The sequence below is a fragment of the Protopterus annectens genome, chromosome 4.part0, assembly GCF_019279795.1.
Source record: "Protopterus annectens isolate FY-2018-M chromosome 4.part0, PAN1.0, whole genome shotgun sequence".
NCBI classification, from domain to species: Eukaryota; Metazoa; Chordata; order Ceratodontiformes; family Protopteridae; genus Protopterus; species Protopterus annectens.
In genome coordinates this window covers 705,860,894-705,887,948 of record NC_056733.1, presented here as the reverse complement: position 1 = coordinate 705,887,948, position 27,055 = coordinate 705,860,894, and the positions used below count along the sequence as shown (strand labels likewise).

The following is a 27,055-nucleotide window of genomic DNA, read 5'->3' as shown; positions in this document are numbered from 1 at the left end:
GAACATTAAAAAATTAAAAAAATCTAGTTTTAATTTTAATATTTAAAAAGGGCCTAAACATAAATGGCCTCAAGAAAAGGAGAAAAAGCACTCTTAACAAAGACTAACAAAAGAGACCACTGTCTCAAGTAGCCAACTGTAATCTAACAACTAACAAACAAGAATGAAATTTTTGATTTAGACAAATATCAAAAGTTTGATGATACTGGCCAGAGCTGTTCGACCAACACCCGATCTGTTGCAATGTCAAACGAGATCTGAGGGAAGCACTATTGCATCATGGGATAGGGAGTAGGCCATGAGCTGTTTGAAGACCTCCAGCTTTAGCATTTGGCCGAGTCGGAGCCGAGGATTGGCTCTGAACCCATCAGTGAGAATGAAGGCGAGATAGAACAACTTCACATCTATGTTTTTTAAACTTCCACATAAATAGAATGGCAGTAGTGCAAGTCTCAGCATCCTGGCAAAGCTTCTGGAACTTATCTTCATTTCCTTTTTTTTTTTTTGTTGAATTACTCTGACGTGTTCTCAGACCAGCTCTTACCTCTTAACCGTTACCTGTAAATATTCAAGAAAATAAACCAGCTGATGTACTTCTTTTAAGGCTTCCAGTTTTTAGTCCAAGTGCTGACAGACCCACATTATTTCTGACATGTCAAAACTATCATTGTAATCCAGACGGTGTTACATGACCACTCCTGCTTGTACATAGAACTTTTACTATTCATTACTGTCTGCAGTGGGAAGGTGTGTTTTTATCTTAACTCCTGGCAAAATGTGCTGTAATTGTTTAAAAGTATTTCCCTGCAATGCAGCACAGTACAAAATTACGGTTCTTGAATTTGTGTTAATGATATTTTTATCTTTCTACCCAGGCACAAATGTCTTTGCATATGACACTTTCCTACCTTTGTTGCATTGGTAGCTACACCCTTGACCTGTTACAGTGCAACATTACATCTAAACCATAATTGTTGAACATGACAAATTAATCGTTTTCCTGTGCTGTAAACATTGCCAGGATTTGTAAGATTATAGCATTTCTTTGTAGGGAAATTATGTTTCATTTGTAACAGTAGATTATGGGGAGTCGTTACCACGCATCAAGTAGTCTATATACTTCACTGGTATGGTGCCCCCCCCCCCCCAAATGCCTTATGTGCCCCACCAGCTAGCTACTGTGCCCCTGCAAGAGAAGGAACTTGGAAGATTCTTCTGTAGAAGTAGAAACAGTGCAGAAACAGCTCGGCCACCCATCCTGCCAAACAAACTACATAACAACATGACTGCTTTGACAGGATTACCCAATTTCATCTGAACCTCCACAGAATACTTAGGATTTTACCTTCTTGCAAATCCACAGACTTTTTATTCGAGCAGATCATGCTACGTTCAGTATTCTAGAGAAGCACCATAACCAGAGCTAGATCATGGTCAAATGGGGTCTCAGGCGAGGTAATGCATCAGGGCCCACCACCCAAGTATACCCACCCAGCATCCCACTGCTTGTCTGTCTCTCTCCAGTTACCACAGAACACTATTCAAACCCATCAGTGTGCAAACTATTTTCTTCTTTACTTCTACAATGATTACAGATCTTTGGATTTAATTTGAAACTTTTATTTCAAATTTTAGAGCACACTTAAGACATTTTTAAACAAAACAATACAGTCTCATAATGAAAACAGACTTAGCATGAACAATAAACGTCTCAGCTCTTGAAACTCACATTTATTGAAACTGCATTGAAATCCACACTCATAGCAACCGTATCTGGCCAGCGGTGGATTAAGTGTACCTTTGGGCTGTCTTCAAACCATAGGCTCCCTTGTACATATTTTAGGAACAAGCTCAAATGCAAGTGTTATTTAATTCACCTTCCTGATTGCGTTAAATTATATTTTTTGTTTAATACTGCAACACTTGTTAAGAGAGTGTTAAATTTGTAGTTTTTGGCTATTTTTCCAGTAAGCAGTCAAACAACACACATGAACCAATAATGACAAGACTACCCATTTCAGAACTTTTCAACCATAACAGGCCACTCAAACTACTGTCATTATAATCAACCAATAACCGTCAGAATGCACAATCTCTGCAGAAGTAAAAGTCATCTGAATAATTCCACATTAAAGGGACCTGCAAGTAATGAACAGGCTGCTGCTGGCAAACTTAGCTTTGCATTTCAGTGCTTCATCTACAAATTTCTTGCCTGTTGCCCTTGAAGAATAAATTGCCTATGGTGATATACAATAGGGAATGACTAGTTAACTGACAATTTCACCGTTATTAGGCATCTCGTCCAAAAGGAGGGCACACTCATGAGTGCAGCACTCCTCTCCCCTTATGCTGCATAACAGTGTCATCCATCAATCTACCTGGTATGGGAATAGAACCCACAGAGTTCTGCACCAAGGCAAGTATGCTAACCGATGCACCACTGAAACGGAGCACAACTATCAAGGTCTATGACCGACATTGATACCTCGGGGATTTACAAAAAATATATATATACTAATAATAATAATAACAATAACAATAATAATAATAAGCCAACATGGGCCCTAGGCAACTACCTATGTCACCTAGTGCTGAATCCAGTTCTGACCATAATTAAAAGGACATTTTTTCCTTTTTATTTCCATGTTTTTACATCACTTAACTTTTCTGCCTCTGTGACTTTACTGACAATACCACAGCTTGGACAATCTGAATCTTTGTATGCAAAGGTGCACATAAGTACCTGAAGATCTTTAGATCATTCACTGCTGTTCTGCTGAAAATGATTTGTTGTTGGGTTTCCTGACCGTTTTTTTTTTTTTTTTTTAATATCACTGTTGTTTATGGATCCAACCAGGATGAAGTAATATACTATTTATATTTCTTCTCCACAATGAATCAATGCGATTTAACTAATTGTCAGAATTTTTGTTTTCACATTAAGGTGCAAACCCATGTTGAGACCATGTCGTTTAATCTTGGAGAAACACATTTCACAGAGTCTTAGCTTTCTGCCAGTAATCTGTTATGATCAGCACTGTGAAGGTTGTTGAATTCTTCCTCCAATTTTCACACCTCAATTTTCTTTATAAAATCATGCTTCTCTGATTATTCTTTCTGCATATAAATGTTGCAGATCTTTAAGAATTCTAAACCTTCATCTTTCTGAACTTTTGCCTCTTAAATTGGTATAAAGCCTGCATGAAAATTATCAGGTGTTCTGGTTTGTCCATGTTTCTCAGTGTAGCACACAATTTTGCAGGATTTACACAATCATAGGTAATCAATGCAATACCTGTAGCCATTATTTTGTAATTGTAAGGACCTATCTCACATCCACACTGCAGTACCTTGCTCCATTCTGTTTTCTGTATCCTTCTTGCATTTCTGGAGCCTCTTCCAGTTATGTTAATCCCTACACAACTTCTACTATGAGACGCCCAAGAAACATATTTATAAGATGCTTGAAACATTTAATTGTGGTCTGAAGAACAGTGACTCTACTCAGAATCCCCTACGTCTGAGCTCCTTACTAGTCTTTGACTACAAGGCCAGTAGCCCTGCAAAGCCGCTTCACTCTCAGTCAATAGACAGTTAAGAATGCTCTACTAGAAGCCTTATTACAATAGATGTGGTTACCTGTATGCAATGTTAACAGTTCTCACTCACACTGGACTGCAGTAAAGGGCACTAAATCATTACTTGACTTCATGGCAGTATTTTTCTAATACGGCTGCAATCGAGTTATAACCTTGACTTATTCCATCCAGGGAGTGTACAGATCTGCAATGGACTGAGCATAGGACCCTGCAGTCAGGGTGGCTCAAAGAAAGAAACAGTTATATTAAACACTCACTGCGATGAAACATCACTGAGAAGCAGGTTCTGGCTACAAGACACCTCCATTCCACCCTTCTGTCCCTTTGAAAGACATTTTTTTCCTGCTGCGTGACTTATGGATAAGCAGGAATTGTTCAGATATTCCTACCGGTAATACATTTACAATGACTACATCATTCTTCCATGGATCTCTATGTCTTGGGGTGGTACATCTCAAAAGAAATGAAGGGCAAATCTATATGCCTCTACCCATGGAGCAGATATGCCTAAAATGGGGATAGAAAGTACAGTTGTGTAAACAAACTTTCTATAAAACAGTAAATATTTGATTGATCACTGGTGTAGTAGCCTTAGCTATATCATTTACATCTTGTCAGCCTGCTTCCAAAGCTTCAGGGTACTGTCTGTACACCCTAAACCATTAGCTAGCTTAAGCTGCACTGACTAAAAAGGCACCAGGCTCTTCATAACTGTCATTGACAACAGACAGAGAGAGGCTAAAGCCCTAACTAGGACAATGCTAGGAAAATAAAATTAAAAGGTCCTCACCCTGGCAACAAAAACAAGGGAAATGTGGGAAGGGTCTACTGCAGCAGTGATCAAACAAACATCTACAGTTGCGATAGGTTTACTTACACAACTGTACTATGTTCATCATAAGGACTACTGCTGCAGTAGCCTTAGCTAAACTGGCAAATTACCACAGCTTAGACTGACTGGACAAGGAAGGATAGAGGCCCAGCAACACTTGGAGAATGGCCCTCGCAAAACTCCTGGAGAAGGAATCAAGTTTACAGTGATTTGTAGAAGTGTACACAGAGGTCCAAGTTGCTGCTTCTAGAATACTTATAGAATCCAACCCTTTTAAAAAAAAAACAAAGACGAAGCCAAGGCCCTGGTACAACTGACTGATCATGCCTGGAATGGTAGTATGTAGTGGGTGCAACAAAAGGCCACTGCATGAGACAACAACTTGGAAACCAGTCTGCTTTGACACAGGTTGTTCTTTACCTTACCTCCACAAGAATGAGCAACTGATCAGAATTCCTGAAAGACTTTGGTCTGTCAAGATGGCACCCAAGTTGTCTGTACACCAAGGTATGGAGTATCCTTTTTCCCTCATTTTTAGGTTCTAGAAAGAAGACGGGGAGATTGACAGCTTAGCTCAGGATAAACTCAGATATCCCTTTAGCCATAAATGAGGGATTAGTTCTTAAAGAAACCCTATTTTTGCAGAAAATGAGATAATTGCAAGCTGATATCACATGTTAACCCAAAGATATTCTTCTTGCAGAGGCCAAAGCAGAGAGTAACATGGCTTTCCATGTTAAGAACCACAAGTCATCTAGATCAGCTGGCTCAAATAGAAAAAAATGAGTGAGTTTTTCTTAAAAAAACAAATCCAATGGATGCAACACTTTTCATAAACATCTTCATGTAAGACTGCATTGAAAGAGGGAGATCCGTGGGCAGACATGCAGAAATGGCTGAACAATGAACCTTCGTGGAGAAGCAAGGCTGGCCAGAGGACAGTTAACACACAAGTAATGCAGAATCAGAGAAACACTGTCCCTGAACTAGTGCTCCTTCCTTTTTGGCACTAACTACAAAACCTTTTCCATTTACTAATACATAACCTTCTAGTAGCAGGTGTTCTTGCCTCCTTTTATACGTGCTGCACACACTGAGACGAAAAGGTGCACAATGGGGATTAAGATTCGACCATCTAGGCAGTCAGGTGCAGTTGCCTGGGGTTGGGATGTATCAAGCTTCCCTTGTCTTGTGTGAGTATGTTCAGCCCATGAGAAGCATTTGGTAACCGCCTCTGTCCATTTCCAAAAGAAGGGAGAACAACTGTTACCTGGTCCAAAGTGATTCACCACAATGATCTTTGGAGAGTCTTTATAAATCTTCAAAATGATCCTAGATATTAGTAGAAAGCATGGAAAAGCATACAGGAACATTCCCGTCCAAGGAAAAGAAAAGGAATAAGTCTTCCAAGCCTTCTTGCATGGAGTCCTGGAGCACAATTTTTCCAACTGATTGCTGTGAGTGGAGACTAGATCTATTTGGGGTACTCCCGCACAGCTGGATCAATTCCTGGAAGACCACCTGATTCAATTACCTTTTGTGAGGGTCTGTGTTGGTCCTGCTCAGTTTGTCTGCCACACATTTTTGCTCCAACAGTATCCAAGATGCCTGCATAGAGAGACTATTTTTAAAAGGTATATCCCAGACTACCATGGGAAGTCTACAGAGGGGGAGATCTGGTTCCCCTTGTTTATGCAGCACGTTACTGTGGGGTTGTCTGTAAATAATTTTACAAATCCAGTGGACCCAAAAATGATTGAGACATGATAGCACTTATAAGTGCTAGCATCTCTTATGTTTGTGTTTTGGTCTGTCTTTTCTGTTCCACAGACCCTGCACTTTTATCACCTCAGACACTGCTCCTCAAGCAAAGTCTGAGGAGTCTGTTAAAGACTGCTGGGGCTCTGAGGGAGAACGTAAGACCTACATTTTGATAAATTTGTTGTCTCCTCCAAAACAATCTCCGTTTTACAAATCCCGAGACTGGAGACCGGGATGGCAGGGGATGGTGATGTTGAGACCATACAGATTTCAGATACCACTGGAAGTTTCACACGTGCGGTTTTACAAGAAGGATCATGAGAATCACAGGTGCCATGAGATCCATTATCCTGAGAAATTTCCTGACTGAGAAGTCGCCACGGAAACTCAAGAATAGAAGTCGATACAGCTCTACTTTTTTCCTGCAGAAGAAAATCTGTTTGAATTAAGGAATCTATGATACATTTTAGAAAGCAGCCCTGTGAGGAATTGTTAAACAAGACTTGTACGCTCTCCTGGATCCCCAGTTTGTGTAGGAAATCCTTTACCTGGGCGAGAGATTCCTGATACTTTGAAAAAGAGTCTGCAAAGATAACCAAGTCATCTAAATAAGGAAAAATGTGACACCTTGCAGTCTGCAGTAGGCTGACACAGAAGCCAGACACCGTGAATAACCTTACAGTAGTAGACGGGCCAAAAGGATGCTGCAGAAAACTGATTATGCGATCCAGACAAAGAAAACCTTACACAAAATACATGAAATCTGGGATCTCTGGAATATTTTAATATGCATCTTTAAACTCTAAAGTCACCAGAAAACTCTGATGGGGAATAACGGGTAACAAGATGTGAATGGACAGCATTCTGAACTCCAACACTATCACAAACAGCTTCCACAAGTACTTTACATTCACTGCCCAGGTTTCTGTACCATTCTGTAGTGCTGGTCCCACCACTGTTTTGTGCACCTTATTTTTCAGCTTCTTTGGCACTTTTCTGTCATACGCTACCCCAACACTCCATGCCAGTTGACTATACCCCTCTGATTCTAGCTTTAACGTCCCTTCTCCTCAACCACCCCTTCCAGATACCAGAAGCTGTCAACCTGTTCCATTATTTTCTCTTCTGATTTCCCATTTGCTGCCATTACAACTGTTTTATCTGTACTCCGTTTCATCCCGTATGCCTTCAGTTTTGTATTCCATTCTTCTATCCTTTGCTGAAGTTCTTGTTCACACACTGCTTGTAATGCCACATCATCTGCACACAGAAACTTTGTTGATCTTTCCCCTCCTACCAGTTTGCTAATACAATCCATCACAAGTACAAACAGCACTGGGTTCAGAATTGAACCTTGATGTACACCCACAGCCACTGGGAATCCCTCTGAGAGTCTAAACAGGATTCATACTTTTGTAATTGGGTCCTTGCATATAGCCTGCATCAATTCTACCAATGCTTCTGGGGCTTTGAACCATCGCAGGATTGTCCAAATCAGCTTTCCTGCGAGCTTGTCATATGCTTTAAGTCTAGGCATGTCTGACTAGGTGCTTTCCTCCTCTCTACCTTCTTCTCAACTATCTATCTCACTGCAACCATCAGGTCAGTTGTGCTGCATCCTGGTCTGAATAAGAACTGCTAGTCTCCCATCTTACTTTCTATTACAATGTGTAATCACCCTCTCCAGATCCAAGCACACCGCCTTATAGCAGTTACAAAGTCAGTGGCCCACAAAGTGGCCTTAACAGAATCAGAAACATGCTTCAAACAGTGAGTAGCCACATGAGACCCAGAAGCAATGAAGATAAACATGTTTTTTCTTAGAAAGGGAATCAGATGCCATAATATTCCTTATGTTCTCAAATGAGGAAAGCATATTTTTATCCAGCGCTATGAAAAGCTTTCCCATCCCTGTCAGATGGGGAGGGACAGATATTAATCATAAGTTCAGCAGCAGCTGAGATGGGGAGTAGGGTGCACACTGTGGGACAGATGAAGAAATGAGGGATCTAGGAGCAGAAGCCAAAGTAGCTTCAGTTACAGAAAAGGTCAAAGAACAGATTACGGTGGTTTGGGCACGTGCAGGAAAGAAGAAGATAATCTGGTGAAGAAGATTTGCTGCAGACAGGAAGAAGGCAAGAAGAAATTAGGGTATCCAGCAAAGAGGTGGGTGGATTGTGTGAGAGAAGACCTGCAACAGTTAGGCATGAGTGCTGAAGAAGGCAGGAGTGTGGCACTGAACATGGACAGATGGCAAAAAGTGACATTATACTCCGACCCCATGTAGAAAACGGGGAAAAAGGGGGTTGATGATGATGATGATTTAGAAGCTGGGGTTCACTTAAGCAAGCAGCTGCTGGGTCTGATGTGGGACGAACATATGTAAGATTATAAGCTTGAAGAACTTCATACAATCTGTTTTCTTGGGGACAGCAGGCTATCGGGGAAGTTACAAGCTATAACAAAATGTCCTCCAATTCTAAAGAATGAATGGCAGTAGGTTCTGGAAAATCCAGCTTAGTAGGTGTCAACTTGATCACAGATAAGGTAAAGTTGCTATTCGAGATTCCCAGTTATCTGACGATATTAAAATGACAGAGCTACAATGATGAACACATTAAAATGCAGTCTGGCTGCTTTATCAGGAAAGCATTTTATCAGCCTACAGTTACAAGTCAGAATAATTCAGTAACAAAACTGTGTCCAGAGTGTCAATGCAAGTTCAAGACACTTACCAGAGTACTGTGATATGGTTGTGTTGCAGGAACACAAAGTACACTGCATTAGAAAGATCTGAAAATAAAATCACGCCAGTATGGCAGTCCCCCATAAGCCATTTTTGGAGTATAACAAATTACAAACCAGTATTAAAAAAAAGTGATGCAGAGGCCTTTTAGAAGATGTAGATAAAGGAAAGCTCCATCTTTTCAGTGCAACTAAATGCAGGGAAGCAAACCAAAACCAAAAAAAATGCCCAAAGCCACAGGACCCGGATCTCTCAAATCCAAATAGCGTAACTCCACTTCAGTTGAATAAAGGACTTTATTCCACAACAGATAAAAATAGACAGCACAAACAAAATAAAACCAAACACTTTCGCTCGGTCAATAACGAGCTTCTTCAGATTGTAAAATGCTTTGTGCTACCATTGAGGCTTATTAAATAATCAAAAAAAACAGTCACATGATCATTTCACCCGCCTCAAATTAATTAAAACCTACCCATCTCTTAAAGTGCAAATCTAAAACTGTGTGTTACACTAGAAGTAAAAACTGTTAAGAATCTCTAAACAGCAAACTACAAAAATGTAAACAAAATACATGTATTCGACCAAGTAAAAACCTGGTACACACAGTGAGGAAGTGAACATCCTTTGTATACTTTTTGAAGAAAAGGGTTATCTCATAACTTTGATTGATCATTTGATACAAGAAGTGACAGAGAACAGAGACTCGAAATATTTCCCTTTGTTAGGGACTGGGTCATTTATTTTAGAACAAGAGGAAGATCCGAACCGGTTAGATCTCAAGAACAATTTTATTCACACTTTTTCTTCTAGTTCCCATAAAATTGGACAGGTTATTTCAAGGCATTGGCCCATATTAGCGCTGCACGAAGAGATAAAAAGTACAGTTTTGTATCTACCATAAATGTAGATGTCCGATAGATATGCAACTGCAGTCCTTACATATGGGTTGTCCTGCCTCAGGCAGCCCTTCGGTCGGCCGGATTCCAAAGTCTGGGTCCCGCGTCGGCTGATGTCGGCCCCTTCCTGACGTCAGAGAGGCCAGGGTATAAAAGCATCAGCCGACGCCATCTTCTTCAGTGTTTCTTGCCCCAGATGCCAAGTGCCCTCCAAGGAAGGCTAAATTTGGTGAATGTATGCCAATCTAAACATGCACAACAAATAATAATAAACAGATACACCATAACAGATACCCCCAGCTATCCTGAGAAAGGTGGGTGGACCCAAACAGAGGGGTAGGAGGGAGGGAAAGCCTGACTGCAGTTGCATATCTATCGGACATCTACATTTATGGTAGGTACAAAACTGTACTATGTCCTTCAAGAATGCAACTGCAGTCCTTACATATGGGTTGAATACCATAGTCAAGCTGGGGGTGGTAGGACCTAAGGTAAAGATGGTGTAGCTAAAATGCCCTGCAGGACCGCAGAGGCAAAGCCTGCTCGGGATCTGGAGTATAAAGGCCGGTTGTAATGCTTGGAAAATGTATGCACGGAGCTCCATGTAGCAGCCTCTAGAATGTCCTTTGTAGCCACCCCTCTTAGAAAGGCTGTGGAGGTGGCTGTAGCTCTGGTGGAATGAGGTCTGATATTGGCTGGCACCTCTTTTCCATGGAAGGAATAGCAGAATCTGATGCAGTTTCCAATCCATTTTGAAATTGTTTGTTTGGAAATTGCCTTTCCCTGTACTCCAGCTGCGTAAGCTACAAAGAGCTGGTCCGATTTTCTGTTGGCCTTTGTTCTGTCCAAGAAGTAGCGCAATTGTCTGTGTATGTCCAAAGTGTGCAGAAGCCTTTCTCCTTTGTTTTGAGGATTGGGAAAGAAGGCAGGCAGGTGAATTGCTTGATTTAGAGAAACCCTGGATATCACTTTTGGCATGAATGAAGGATTGGTTCTTAAAGAAACTCTGTCCTGATGGAAAATGAGGAATGGAGGTACTGCCATGAGGGCCTGAATCTCTGAAACTCTTCTTGCTGAGGTGATTGCCAACAGGAAAACTGTTTTCCAGGAGAGAAATTGCAATTCTGAAGATGCTGCTGGCTCAAAAGGAGGAAGAGTTAGTTTTTCCAAGACGAAGTTGAGGTCCCAAGCAGGTATCGGTGGTTTCCTTGGAGGTTTGATATTCTTTATCCCTCTTAGAAACTGTCTTAGCAGTGGGTGTGAAAATACAGGTGGATCACAGTTGTATTCTGCTGAAATTGCTGAAGCGTGTATCTTTATGGAAGAGTAAGATAGGGCATTGTGAAGCATTTCTGCCAAATATTCTAGTGTCTGTGGGATGCTCAAAATTGAAGCATCCTGACCTTCGTTGGCATTCCAGATGGTAAATCTCTTCCATTTGGCTAAATAAGTCCTTCTGGTGGAAGGTCTGCGGGCTTCCAGTAAAATTTCTTGAACCTTTTTGGAGAGAGAGGAATGGGGAGAAATCATGGAACTCTCCAAGCTGTCAGTTGCAATGTTTGCAAGTTGGGATGAACTGTCCTGAAATTGTGCTGAGTTAGTAGCAGTGGCCATTGGGGCAGGGGCCACGGTTTGGTGCGAGTTATGCTCCTCAGTAATGGGTACCACTGTTGCCTTGGCCAGTCTGGAGCTGTCAGGATGCCTTTTGGTTGTTTTGCTTTGATCTTCAGTAACACCTTGGTCATTAATGGTAGAGGTAGGAATGCATATATTGTTAGAGAATTCCAGCTGAAGGAGAGAGCATCTATTTTCCAGGCTCGAGGATGGAATATCCTTGAGCAGAACTTTTCCAGAAGATGATTGAGGTGTGATGCAAAGAGATCTATGTCCGGCCTTCCCCATGCATGAGTTATTTGGGAGAACATGTCTGGGTGCAACGTCCATTCGTGGGGATCCATAATGTTTCTGCTCAGACTGTCCACCAGAACATTGTCCTTTCCTGGAATAAACTGGGATTGCAACTCTATGTTCAGTTTCAGGGTTTTTTCAAAAAGAGCCATTGCCAGTCTGCAGAGGGGGTAAGAATGGGTGCCTCCCTGCTTGTTTATGTACCACATAACAGTGGTGTTGTCTGTCCTTATTAGCAGCTGACCTTGCTGAAGATATTTTCCGAAGACCTCGATTGCTTGAATCACTGCCAGCATCTCTTTCTGATTGATGTGTAGATTCAATTCTGTGGGAGCCCATTGTCCTTGAATGCATCTGCCCGCCATGTGCACCCCCCATCCGTGGTCTGAGGCATCTGTGGTAATGGTTTGGCTTGCTTGAGGCTTGTGAAAAGACATACCCTTGTTTAATTGGCTTGCTTGTGCCCACCACAGGAATTCCTTCTGTAGGCATGGAATGAGTGGAATAATTGCTTCTAGGCTGTGGTTGTGTTGAGACCACAAGCTTTTTAGGTACCATTGTAGTTTCCTCATGTGTAGTCTTGCCAGTGGAATCAAAAGTATGCAAGATGCCATGAAGCCAAGGGCCTGCAGGACTTTCCTTGGGGTCATCTGGATCTGCTTTGCAAAGTTTCTGAAATACTGCGGCAATTGGTCTTGTTTTTCCTCTGTGAGGTAAGCCATCTGTGAGTTTGTGTCCAATTTGGCTCCTAGAAAAATTATTTGCTGGGATGGCAGTAGTCTTGATTTTTGAATGTTGACTGTGTATCCCAAAGCCTGTAGCAAGTGAATGACATAGTCCAAGTTTCTCGTCAAGGCTTGTATGCTGTCCGCTTGTATAAGGCAGTCGTCCAAGTAAGGGTATATTTGTATCCCTTGAAGTCTGCAATGTGCAATTACTGATGCCAGGCATTTCGTGAATACTCTGGGCACAGTAGATAAGCCAAAAGGCAATGCTGAGAATCGATAATGCTCTGACCCTGCAAGAAATCTGAGGTATCTTCTGCAGCTTTGTCTGATTGGGACATACAGGTATGCCTCCTTGAGGTCCAGAGTAACCAGCCAAGACTCCTTGCCCAGCATGGGAAGAAGCTGCTGTAATGTCAGCATTTTGAATTTTGGCACAATGAGAAAAGTGTTTAGAGTGGACAAGTCCAGAATAGGTCTCCATTGCTTTTCTTTTCTTGGAACAAGGAACAGTCTTGAATAGAATCCCTGGCCTTGTTCCTGAGGAGGAACCTTTTCTATTGCTTTGATTTGTAGCAGCTTTGAAACTTGTGAGAGTGCCTCTGCCCTCTGATTTTGTGGCAGGTTCGGCATGCCTTGTCTTTTTGGTAAGGTATGGAAGTGGAACCTGTAACCTTTGTCTATTATGTCCAAAATCTATTTGTCCTTTGTAATAATGTGCCAGTTTTTTGAAAATAGAGATAATTTTCCGCCTAAAGGTGCTTCTCTTTGAGCCTTGGTCGGCGGAGTCAAAGTCAAGTCATTGTGATTGTCCCTGTGGAGCAGTAGGAGTTCCTGCTCCACTTCTCTGATTAGATGGTTGCCATTGGCGGCCCCTGTAGGAGCCTCGGTATTGCCCTCTACCTCGAGCACGCCTGCCTTTCCCTCTTGGGAACTTGTCAGTGTCTGGAAAGGACCAATTCTTCGAAGGCCAATTTCTGCTGAACCTTGGAGGCTGAACCTGGAGGAAATCTTTGACTGTTTGCACTGATTTAGCCTTTTCCTCTATTGATTTCAACACACCCTGTGCATTATCACCAAATAGCTTGTGTTTTTCCAGAGGTGCATCTAGAAGCTTTACTTTAACATGATCTGGTAAAGTCTGTTCTTTCAACCAAGCATGTCTACGTATGACGGCCCCTGTCATAGCTGCCCTACATGAAGCTTCCAATGCATCATAACCACACTGAAGGAAATGGTTGCTAACCTGCTGTGTATTATGAGCCAAATCCTGCAAGGCCTTTCTATCTAAAGGCTCAGGAGAGGCTAACTTTTTCTGCAAATCATCCAACAATAAATCCTGATACTGAAACATATGAAAAAGACAGTTTAGAGCTCTCATGGCAAGCGTGGAAGAGGTATAAACTTTTTTACCCCACCTCTCCAAGGATCTAGATTCCCTGTCTGAGGGCAAAGGATTTTTGGCCGTGGAAATGGCCACACCTATGGGCCCCTGAGAAATGGTTTCTAGATCAACAGGATGGGCCTTAAAGAGATGCTTATGGGTTTCTGGGACCCTGTAATATCTGTCTGGCTTGACAGGAGCAGGGGGAAGAGAATCAGGAGTAGTACTGGAGTCTGAGAACACATCATCCAATACATCTAGCACTGGGGGTATAGCTAAAGGCCTGTGCTGGGGTTTTTTAAGGAAGGTCCGGAGCCTTTTTCTGGAGTCGGAGAAATCCTGACCCTGCCACTGAAAATGCTCCCTCATGGAGTGAAGAATTTCCCCAAAGGAAATATCTTCAGGAGGAGAGGCAGAAGGAATGGATTCCTCAGCATCAGAATCCTCGTAGGCCAGGAAGGATTCCTCCTGGGAATCAGAGTGGCCTGACTCACCAGAGTCCTCATCTGAGGAAAGGGTATAAGTCTGCTCAACCCTAGGCCTTTTGTCTGAGGGTGGCTGAGAACCCCTGTCTGGATGAGTCTGAGAGCCCCTGATTAAAGCAATGAGATCTGCAGCTAAAGTCATGATCTGTTTATCTGAAGTGGGACCCTGTGGGATAGATTTAGGAGGGTGAGATTTAACCTGGCTGGCAGCCTTAGCATGTGTGTAGGCCTTGATGGACATAGAAACAGGAGGCCTAGCTGCCCCACGTGCTGGAGTGACATTGTCTACCGGTATGGTTTCAGGCAAGTCTTGGGCTTCGGTTTCCGGGGGAAAATCCACAACCGGCACGGGGGTTGCCTCTGGGACCGAAGGCTGCGGTAATGCGGTGTCGTCGGCCTGAAGCGGTTGAATTACCGGTTCCGAGGAGGCCGATGCACTCGCGGTAGGCTTTAGCGTGGTGTCGGTAGAAGTCGCGGGCAGCGGATGTCGGTCCCGGTCCTTCCGTTTTTTAGAAATGTGTGCTGTCGGAAGCTCTGACGGCATGTTATAGGAATAAATTTCCCCAAAAAAGTCCTCCGCAAACTCTGCCCGGCGCCTAAGTGTGCGCTTATTGAAGCAAGCACAGGCCGCGCAGGCCGAGACGTCATGGTCTGGGCCGAGGCAGGGGAGGCAGTACAAATGGAAATCCTTATGAGGTATTTGTTTACCACAAGACAAACAATTATTAACTTTTGCAGCTATAACTGACATTGGCTGAGGCAAGAAAGAGATCCCCAACGGGGTACTTAGCTTTTTGATGACTTCGGTAGCTGAAAACTCAGGAGCTGGCCGACCGGCACTTGCGAACAGCTTCTGCTTCGGGCACCGCGGCAAGAAAGACTGAAGAAGATGGCGTCGGCTGATGCTTTTATACCCTGGCCTCTCTGACGTCAGGAAGGGGCCGACGCCGGGCCCAGACTTTGGAATCCGGCCGACCGAAGGGCTGCCTGAGGCAGGACAACCCATATGTAAGGACTGCAGTTGCATTCTTGAAGGACATCAATTTGTTCCACCTAACCCCCATTTTATCAGGAAAAGAGATGTTAACTTAAAGGAACGTTTTGACAGAAACAGGGACTTTACTACCAGAACAAGAACGAAGGTGGGCACACACAGGTGTAGTTCTTGTAAGCAATGTAGCTTTATGCTGGATCAGGATACCATATTCATTCCTTCTAGAAAATTTAGATACAAATCCACCAACTATTACAACTGTGGGACTAAAGGGGTGGTTTATTTAGGAATTTGTTTACATTGTCACAGTTTCTATGTGGGTTAAGACGGAGAGGCAACTTAGGAAAAGAGTTTATGAACATCAATACGATATCTCCAAGGGTAAAGAAAACAATGCTTTCTTCAAACACTCACAAGTATGTAATAAAATGGAGCTGAAATTCATTATTTTAGAACAAATGACACCAGACTTACGGGGTGGCAACTGGGAAGCCAGACTAGAGTATCGTGAATTATTCTGGCAGTTAAGGTTGGACGCAGGGAGGTCACCTGGGCTGAATGAGACTATTAACATCAGTAGCGTATTAAAGTTGAGAATGGCTCGGTTATAGTATTACAATAACAACATGACAGTTTAGGGTTTGAAATTGAGTAGTTGTGAACTTGAACTTCAGTGTTATGTGTTTATAGTTACTTTAGTTCTTATAACAATGTATTAAGTTTTTATAGGATTGATTTATTTATAGACAGGACTGGTACTTTCAATGTGTGTACCAGGTTTTTACTTGGTCGAATACATGTATTTTGTTTACATTTTTGTAGTTTGATGCTGTTTAGAGATTCTTAACAGTTTTTACTTATAGTGTAACACACAGTTTTAGATTTGCACTTTAAGAGATGGGTAGGTTTTAATTAATTTGAGGCGGGTGAAATGATCATGTGACTGTTTTTTTTGATTATTTAATAAGCCTCAATGGTAGCACAAAGCATTTTACACTCTGAAGAAGCTCGGTACTGACCGAGCGAAAGCGCTTGGTTTTATTTTGTTTGTGCTGTCTATTTTTATCTGTTGTGGAATAAAGTCCTTTATTCAACTGAAGTGGAGTTACGCTATTTGGATTTGAGAGATCTGGGTCCTGTGGCTTTGGGCATTTTTTTTAAATGCAGGGAAGATCTTAACCACAATACGAGCTTCTCCTAATAAAGCAGTTGTATCTTGATACTACCAGTACCATATACATACTGTTTATTTTTTCATGTGTGCATTCCACCAATATGTATAAAGTTATCTTTGTACAAGAACATATGTTAAGTGTGGCAAAGCCCTCCACCATCAGTCCTTATACATCTGAACTGTATTTTAATAAAAAGATTGTAAACTTTAAACTACAGTTCAAATAACTTTACTGTATCCCTTTGTGATGCCATGGTGTGGATACTGTGGGATGCATCCATAGAATTTAATGGGTATGTCTCTGCAAATGCATGGAGGTATGTCCATTAAACTCTATGGGCACATCCCAATGCTATTCCAACACAGAGGTCACAGAGGGTACAGTTACAGGCATAAGTGAAAGGAAGATGGTTACAAATGCATGCTGTAAAGATCAACTGTTTGGGGCCAGAATTCTTTTTGGTACTTAATGCCCCAACTGCCATGGTGTAAAAGTTAAGAAAAGTTAGTAATACACTTGTTAATCTGATAAAACTCTGATACAAATGAAAGTAAACTCAACAGGTATTGATCACAAATACCTAAAGCACTGTTAAAACTGAAATACCTTTCAGAAAACATACTGAATAAGTTATTAATAACAAGAAAACAAACCCAAACAATGTACAAAATACTGACTACATTCTACTTGAAGATCTCAGCCTACAGTCTCACACAAATGATGTGCAGATGTCGGATGGAACCAAACACATCACACCCCATCTTACATCACAATTACATCATGCCACTCACATAAAAACAAGGCACGAGGTACTGCACCTTACAGATGTTAATGAACAATAAAGGTTACTGTGTTACAGTGACAAGAAGCACAGGATAAGTGACATATGCAGACGATGTAACACAGGACCAGTAGAGCAGAGGTCAGACAGATAACGTCATCATTTGCCATACGCCCATCTGTAGTCAGCTGTAAAAGGATACAGGAATATCATGTTGAAGAAAAAGCTGAACCCAAGGGGTCCAAAGAAAAGGAAGTTTGTAATCAGTCTCCAAAACTGGAAAAATATGGGAGAAAAGAGACAAAGGCAAAAAAAAATGTATTAGTTTTGCTGCTATAAAAATACTAAAAGTCATTAAAACAGTTGCAGTGATTTACTGGTTAATATGTACACCTACCTGTATGGTATGCAAACTTCTTTAATTCAATTCTGTTTAAAAATTGTACTGCAGAGCTCTGTTCTCAAACATCTAAAACAGCATCTCAAATAGCATTACTCTGCTTACACATATTTTAGTACACTCTGCTCATTATAAGCCTTTATCTTGGCAATGTATACCAGACACCCAGCAATACAGATAAATTAAAGGATGCCAGACATTTATCCAGCTGACAACTAGTACATGTGATCCAAGAGCCCACATTTCCCATAATCCTGCAGTCTTGATAGTGCACTGTTGCCTACGACTACAAGGATGGCTCAGCTGTTTATGAGGGTCAGTTCTAAGCAATCATTCCTTATAATATTCTCAGATGCAAACAAACAAAAAAGAAGATCCCAAACTAAATTGCAAACACCAATGCTGCAGTTTAAAATCATTCATTATCTGGCAATTTGCTTTCTCAAAATAGCTTACAAAACATGAAGGACTAAATGGTGTGAATGCGAAAAATGATGCCAAGTCCACATAACTTGCTCATAGTTTCATAGTTTAGTACTAGGCTATCTGCCCTGGGGCATTTGTAAGCCTAGTCATAGTGATGTGGCTTCCGCCACCCCATGAAATGGTACAAAAAATGCACAGAATAGATTTAGAATACTGTGCCTCTGTCTAGTAGTGACACAATGAAGGTCCCCTTATATAATAGGATTAGTTTACTGTGCCCCTGTCTAGTAGTGGCACAGATGTGACCCCTGGGGTAAACTTACGATCTCCCATCCACTCAAGATTTCTCTTGAAGAGAGTCAGTGAGGGGCTCTGCCTAACATGAACAGGGATCTTGTTCCAAAGCATGGGAAGTCTCTGGGTTATGAATCTATCCCTCCAGCATGTCCTATTCATACTTGTGCCGAGGTTTAAGTCTTTAGCTCTCATGGTCCTGATGGATTTGGATTTTTTGAGGTGGAGCATTTCCATCAGTTCCTGATTGGACATGGCCTTGTACGTCAGGCAGAGATCACCTCTGAGCAGGCGGTATGCTACTGAATAGAGCTGGAGTTTCTTTAGTCTGGCAGAATAAGACATATGTTGGAGACCCTTGATCCTCTTGGTGAGGTACTTTTGTGGTCTCTCCAGCTGTTGCAAATGCCGGGTGAGGTACATACCAAATGGGGCATTGTACTCAATCATGGGTCTGATGAGGGAGGAGTATGGGGGTACAATGACATCCTTGGATCTGGATGTGAATCCCTTCATGATAAGGTGTGCAATGTAGAATGTTTTTCTAACCACTTTGGCGACGTGGGTGTCAAATGAGAGGTCGCTGTCGACTTGGGTCCCTAGGTCTTTGATTACTTTTTCCATACTCAGTGGGTTGCTGTCTATGTGATAATTTGTGGGTACTTTTGTTTTTCCCAAAGGGGATGACTACACATTTTTTGGCATTTAGTTTAAGGCTGTGACTCCGGCACCAGTTGTCCGTTTCTGTGAGGCCTTTTTGTAGGATGTATGTGTCCGCTAGTGTATCAACTATGGCGCCTAGTTTGCAGTCATCTGCGAACTTTGTCAGCCACAACCCTCCCATGTTTGCTTTAACATCTGAGAAATAAATGCCGAACAAGAGGGGCCCCAGAACAGATCCCTGTGGGACACCACTTGTGACTGGCTTTGAGTCTGACATTGCTCCAGAGATTTTAACTTTATGGGTACTGTCCTTTAGCCAGTTTGCAACCCATCTAGTGACATAAGGGTTTACGTTTAAGCTGTTGAGCTTATCTATGATGCCTGAGTGGGGTATTGTGTCGAAGGCCTTAGCCAAGTCCAGGTAGGTTGTATGGACTGCTTTGACCTCATCAATGGCTCTAGTGACTGTTTTGAAAAAGTCAACCAGGTTCAAAAGGCAGGATCTGCCCTTTACAAAGCCGAAATGGGTGGGGTCAAGTGTCTGTAGGTCCCCTATGTCTCTGTTTATGAGTTCCATAATGATTCTTTCCATAGCTTTGCAGACCAGGCTGGTTAAGCTTATGGGGCGGTAGTTCCCAGGGTCTGTAGAGGTACCCCCTTTGTGGAGTGGGACCACTGTCGCTGTACGCCAGTGTTCAGGTACATATATCCTGTAGTAAGGCTAAAGTTAAATAGCATTTTTATGTGCGGGTTTAGCTCCTCTTGGAGTTCACGTAGCACGCAACCCGGGATACTGTCAGGTCCCATTGATGCTGTGTTTTTAGCTTTGTTGAGGGCGGTTCTCACTTGGACATCTGAGATGACAGGGAGATTACATTCAGCTGGGATAAGTATTTTTTCTTTTGGGGGTGAGGGAGGGGAGAAATTTGCACTGAACCTGGCAGCCAGAATGTTGGCAATATCTGTGGGTTCAGTGTATTTTTTGTTGTTGTAAACTATGAGCATATCTGAGGGTTTCCGCCCAGGTTTCTAACATAGCTGAAGGTGGCTTTGTGATTATCTTTAGTGTCCTTAGCGCTTTTTCTCTCAAAGTTGGCCTTGGATGTTTTTATGAGAGAACGTAGTTTTCTGCTAATGTTGATCAGAGAGGTCTTCCCTTTATGGGATTTTGCTCTGTCGTGCAGTAGCTTCCTTCTTTTGTTATATAATTTGTTAATGGCTGAGGTCCACCAGATAGGACGCTTGCCTTTGGTGGAGAGGGACTTGGATTTATTTGGGATTGCATGATCCATGCATTCTTGGAGATGTCCATAGAAAGCATTTGTGAAGGATTCGGCATGGCAATTCCCCTTGAAAGCTAGGGGTTGAGGGAGAGGGGACTACCAGTTACCACCACTGCAAAAGATTGGCCAGTGAATACACAAACCCACTTGTTTCTAGTTAGGTATATGTACACAAGAACGCTGCAACAGTATGACACAACCCAAAACCATTTGGAATACTGAAAGCCAAACATGTTGATCTTCAGAACATGTAATGTAAAATGTTGAACATTCACAAGGTTGACAAATGCTGGGAGCTCATTTCTAAGACTGCAGTAAAATATGGAGTGTTTTGCCTTTTCCTCAGTGAAATGCAATCTCTGAATTGGTATATATAATGAAGAGAGGGTATGAGGGCACAGCCCTCAATATGGGGAGTGCAAGTGGGTTTGCTCCTCTGCATAATAATGTTTTCCGAGCACTCAATGTGGGTTTGATATTTTAAATGTCAGCTACTTGTGAAGTCAACATTCTCTTATAGACTCGATACAGGCCTATCACTAGAAATGTTCTCATGCCTAGCTCTGTCCTCAGCAATATCAAAGACACAAATTACAGAGATGGATACGTCCAGCTTCACCTCAAGTAGCACAGAAAGAAAAATGTCATCAGAGGTGCTCATATAACACAAAAAGATAAATCCCAGCTCCGGAGATATCTCAAGTAACGCAGTTCGGTTAAGGCCCAGCTCCAATATCAGAGGTGCCCAAGTGGGATAGCTGGCCAAATGTTCCCAAGCAGTGCAGGCAGCTAAGGCCCAGCTCCATCAGAGGTTCCAAAGGGGAGCATGTGGCTAATGCCCAGCTCCATCAGAGGTGTCCAAGCAGCACAGGTGGATAACACCCAGCTTTGTAAACACTGTCTCAAGTAACCCAGTACTGTTAAGAGATGCAGGTGGACAAGACCCAGCTCACTCAGAGTTGCCCCAAGTAACCAGTCTAGATTAGACCTAGCTTCACAATCAGACATGTCCCATGCGACATAGAAAAAGGAAGCCCAGCTAAGTAAAAGGTTTCTCACCATGCAAGACAGGCCCAATTCAGTCATCACAGATGTCCAAAGAAACACAGCTGGATAAAGCAATGTCCCATGAAACACAGCTGCAGAAGGCCTGGCTCTATCACCAGACTACTCCCCATGTAACACAGATGTATAACGCTTGGCTCAGTCACCAGGAATGTCACACAACAAAGCTGAGTAAGTTTCAGTCCTATGCCTACTGATGCCACAAACAAAAACTGGACAAGACAAGATCCCATCGTAAACTATGTTCCATATAACAGATGGATAAGGTCTAGACCAATACATTAACAGCTGAATATGGCCCTACCCTACTATTATTTTACATTTGTTGACCGGGAGAGTCCAACTGGATTACAAGTCCATTTTCAGTGGAGGCCCGGGGAGAAAAACTCCAACAGAACAATTTTTTACAAAACATAGTTTAGCAAAGAAATAAATACCTGCTGATCAAAGAGATGTCTCATTATGTACAAAACATTTATACACGGTGATATGTCTACTTTATACAAAACTGTGCATCCAAACACTGTAAAGCAGGTATAATCACTTCCGGAAATTAAGATCATTGTCTGCAGACAGGGCAAGATAAGCAATTCTGCACCACTAATATTCTAAGAGACTGTACATTCAGATGTATTAGCACACTCACACAATGACAAAAGTCTGTTGTACACAGTTTTGCCTGGCTGGCATGATTTCAACTGTGCAAACTGCGAACATAACTTCTGTACAAGAATGCAAGCCCTACTCTCTTAACTGAAGACTGTATAAAGGGCACTAGGGCAAAGCCCCCACTGGGTCCCCCTGAGCTCCTTCGTCTCTCTTCTGTACAAATGTTTAACTAGATGTTTTTATAAAACCTGGAAGCTGGTTGCTTAGACTGTGCACTAGTTTCTACATATTGCCATTTGTAACTGTTTGTAGTCATTTTTGCTACTGTATGTCATCTCTCAAAGCATACAAGCTACATTCTTCCTTAAACAAGAAAAAAACCACACCCTGCTTGCAGTTACACTGTTTTAACAGACAGCTTCCAAACACGAAGTAGCAACAATTCTTCACAAATAGTAACTGCAGTTCTATAAAACATGCCAGGTTGAAAGAAGCAATGACTACAAAAAGCAGTAGCTGCAATTAATAATTTTACAAGCACACACACGCAGACACACACACACACACACACACACACATATATATATACAGTAAACAGAAACTACAGCAAGACTAAAAAGCTGGAAGAAGTACTCAAGACTACTCAATTCTACAAATTAAAATGAGCATGCCAAACTAAGGGAGCTCACTAAGAATTAGGCATAGTCAAGAACTGTAATTAACAGCTGAGTGCACCTCCAGGCGTTTCTGCCGTTATCTCCTACCATCGCCTCTAGGCGTCAAATACTGCTTGTTCATATTTGCATTATTAATTCCAAAACCAAGCTACATACAAGGTATCAGAAGATTTACTCTTAAAGAATACATGATGACAAACACAACTGTATAGATATTTGAACTCTAGCTAATGCAGCTAAACAGATCTTTAATACCATTTATTTGTATTGTAATAATTTTCATATTTTTTCTAAATATCACACCATTCCGGTAACACAGACAGAACAGCATAGTCTCAAATGAAAGCTCACAGCTGTATGATGAAAATCCTGCTGGCATTATGCGCCTTGCTTGTATGGTTACTGAGACATCATAAGCTGTTTATACAAAATGAGAAGTTATGTACCTACCATAACGTTCCATGTTAGTTGTCTTCTTCTCGCCTTCTTTCTTGCTGGATGAGTCCGGAGCCGATCCTCGGCTCCGACTCACCTATACTAAAGCTCAAGAACTATTTTTACCGGCTCGAGGCTACCCTGTATCCCACAATGCTAGGCGCTAACTACCCAGATCTCATTTGATAGCTAACACCATAGCAGTTCTGTTCTCAGAACAAAGGAGAAAGAGGAATACCTATATATAGAACATACCAAGAAAAAAGCAACCATGGGAGTCCATACTGGGATGAAAAGAAGGCCCAGAAGGATCCTTTCGGTCTGTCCAGGCTAGGGGGTTGGAGGATGGGACGCAAGAAAGAAGGCGAGAAGAAGACAACTAACATGGAACGTTATGGTAGGTACATAACTTCTCAATGTTAAGTTGTCAATCTCACCTTCATTCTTGCTGGATGGGACTGCATCCCTAGCACCTAAACCCTGGGTGGCTCATCGGAACAGACTCTTGAGGACGGTTGAACCAAAGTTAGCTCGGCATTTGGAGGCCATGTCCAGTTTGTAATGAGAAATAAAGGTATGAGGAGAGGCCCATGTGGCTGCCGCACAAATGGAATCTATAGGCAACCTAGCCTGAAAGGCTATTGTAACTAAGGCTCTAGTTGAGTGGGCTCTAGGCCTTGAAGGAAGTTCTTGATACCTCAGTTCATAGATGAAAGTAATGACAGAGGCCAACCATCTAGAAAGGGTTACTTTGGAAACTGGAAGGCCTTTCTTCCCTTCCGCATAAGACAGGAAGAGCTGCTCAGATTTCCTAACTTGCTTGGTTCTATCCAGGTAGTAACAGAGTTGACCGTGAACATCCAAAAAATGCAACTTTTGTTCTGCTCTGTTTGAGTAATTAGGGGAGAAAACTGGGAGATCGATAGTCTGATTTAAATTTGCCTCAGGAGATATCTTAGGTAAAAAAGACGGGTTAGTTCTGAGGGACACTATCTTTATGGAAAACCAGATAAGGAGGACAAACGCAAAGGGCGTGAAGTTCTGAGACTCCCCTCGCGGAAGTGGCCACTAGAAACAGAATTTTCCATGAGAGTAACTTCAAGGAACAGGAAGCCGCAGGTTCAAAGGGAGGGAGAATCAAAGAGATTAAAACCAGATTCAAATCCCACTGTGGTGGGGGATCTCTGATCGGGGGCTTAAGTAAAAAAATACCTTTAAGGAAGGCTTTACAAAGTTTATGGGACATAACAGTGGAGTCCGACAAGCCAACATGAAAATTTGAAATGGCCGCTAACTGAACTCTGATAGTGGACGAAGAAGAACCTGATTGAAAAAGTTCGGCTAAGAAATCTAGGACTGATTGGATAGGTGCCGTGAAAGGGTTTATGTTTCTAGTCACTGCTCAGAAGGAAAAACGTTTCCATTTGCTAGCATAAATCCTCCTGGTAGAAGATTTGTGGGAAGCAAGAATGATGTCACGCACCGAATGGGAAATAAAGGGAAGCCTGGCTAAGGCTGGAAGTGGAGCAACCAAGCTGTGAGGTTAAGAGAGGGGAGGGACTGGTGCAGCTCGCCCGACTGATGGGTCAAGAGATCTGGCACTGGGTCCAGATGCCAGGGCTGCTCCAAGAGGTAACGATGCAGGAACGAAAACCAGATTTGTCGAGGCCAGTAAGGGGCAATGAGGATCATTGTGGATCTCAATGCAGTAGCTTTCTGAATCAACTGTGTGATTAATGGAAAGGGGGGAAAAGCGTACAGAAGACCCCGGGGCCAATCGTGGACTAGAGCATCTCTGGGGGGGTGGCGGGAAGAGAGTGAAGAAGTCGTGGCACTTGCTGTTTTGAGGTGTTCTTGAAAAGATCGCAGCAAGGCTGACCCCATCTTGGAAAATTTTTTCCACTACTGACTGCTTGAGAGACCACTGCGTGGCATGAGAATGGCTCTGATCAGCCTGTCCGCTATGACGTTGGACTTCCCGGGGATATGCGTTGCTATCAGAAACCGCTGAGAAGAGATCGCCCACTGCTAAAGTCTGAGTGCTTCTCGATATAAGGGATAAGACTTGGTTCCACCCTGCTTGTTGATGTACCACACTACGGACATATTGTCCGTCTGAACTGCAATAGTCCCGATGGGAAGAGAGTCCTGAAGGGCTTGCAACACTAAAAGTACTGCTCTCATCTCCAGGACATTTATGTGCAGGTGGCACTCGAAAGGTTGTCATGTGCCCTGGACTGTCCTGCCCTGAAAATGCCCCCCAACCCGATCAGGGAGGCGTCCGTTGTCACCGTAGCAACCGGGGGGGGGGGGACAAAGGGTCTGCCCCGAATCACTTGAAGGGAGACCATCCACCAAAAAAGGTGTTTCTTGCATGATTGGGTGATTAAAATGTTGTGCGACATTGGAAGCTGTTAAAAAGACCACTGGGAAAAGAGCATCCACTGAAGAATCCGCATGTGAAAGCGAGCTAGGGTAAGTAACGTAATGGCTGCTGCCATGAGACCTAAAGTCTTCAGTACAAACCTGGCCTGGATTTTGTTGCTTGTCCGCGAATATCTGAAACTCTTTGTGCGGTTAGTTTTGCGGACAGTTCGGCTGTGTCTAATATGGCGCCTATGAAAGTAATAGATTGACAAGGCGACAAGGCAGACTTTTCAAAATTTATGGAGATACCTAGCTCTTTGCAAATTTGAATGGTGTAATCTCTGGACTGAAGAAGTTGACTCCTGGTGGTGGCGGTAAGGAGCCAGTCGTCCAGATATGGAAACACCTGGAATCCTTGACATCTCAGATGAGCCGTAACCACTGCCATGCATTTGGTGAACACTCAGGGGGCTGTAGTGAGACCAAAGGTCAGGGCCCTGAACTGGTAGTGACTGGCCCCCAGCCGGAAGTGGAGAAACCTCCTGGAGCGCCTGTGCATCTTGATGTGGTAGTATGCATCCTGAAGGTCTATAGAGCACATCCAACTGTCCTGGCCCAAAAAGGGTAGAATGGACTGTAGCGTGACCATCCGGAACTTTGTTCTTTGGACAGACCTGTTCAGCCTGCTGAGATCCAAAATTGGTCTCCAGTCTCCTGTCTTTTTTGGTACCAAAAAGAACTTGGAGTAGATTCCGGATCCTTGCTGGTCTGCTGGGACTGGTTGGATGGCTCTTTTTCTTAGCAGTTTTGAGATTTCTAATACTGCTTGCTCCCTTAGACCGGGTGGAACATCTGGAAGGGGCCTTTTTGGCTGTGTTAGGGTGTGGGCAAAGAGAATTTCGTAACCCTCGGATATGATCGACCGTACCCATCTGTCTTGGGTGAGGGAAAGCCAGGCTTCTGGGTACAGTGATAATCTTCCCCCGACTGCCTCCGAAGGCAGACAGTCGGGCAGCATCTCAGGGATGCTGGAAGGGCTGGCCAGAGACAGCTTCTCTGCTACCCTGATTCTGCGGACCCCCTCTGCCCCTAGGGCGGCGTCTGTTATTGTCCCCCCCCCCGCCTCTAGAGGGAAACTCACCTCATGCGTCAGGCACGACTCCCTGTGGTTTGCAAAACCACATTTTTTCCACCCTTCTAACCCTTAGGGTATGGCCTAGATGAGGTGGAAAAATGGACTCCCACGGCAGAGAGAGTCTTGCCTTCCTGTTCGCATCTGGTCAAAGCAACCTTCACCTGAGGTCTAAACAAAGCTGAACCATCAAAGGGGGAGTTAATGAAGGACGCCTTGAAGGGGTCAGCAAAGTTACAAAAAGTACAGTTTTGTACCTACCATAAATGTAGATGTCCGAACTGGATAGCATCTGCAGTCATCACAAATGGGTAGTCCTGTCGTCAGGCAGCCCTTCAGTCGGCCGGATTCCAAAGTCTGGGTCCGGCTTCGGCCGATGTCGCACTTCACCCCCGGCCCTTTCAAAAAAAATTCC

General features: G+C 42.9%; 1 protein-coding gene across 3 annotated transcripts in view; it reads right to left on the bottom strand.

The window, feature by feature from the left end:
• Positions 1–27,055, bottom strand: part of DERL3 (derlin 3) — a 399,138-nt gene that overhangs the window by 304,863 nt on the left and 67,220 nt on the right. For all 3 annotated transcript variants that reach the window (XM_044068684.1, XM_044068683.1, XM_044068685.1), the window contains exon 3: positions 17,492–17,565. In XM_044068684.1, the coding sequence (XP_043924619.1) occupies positions 17,492–17,565 (74 nt within the window). The remainder of the gene's footprint in view (positions 1–17,491; positions 17,566–27,055) is intronic.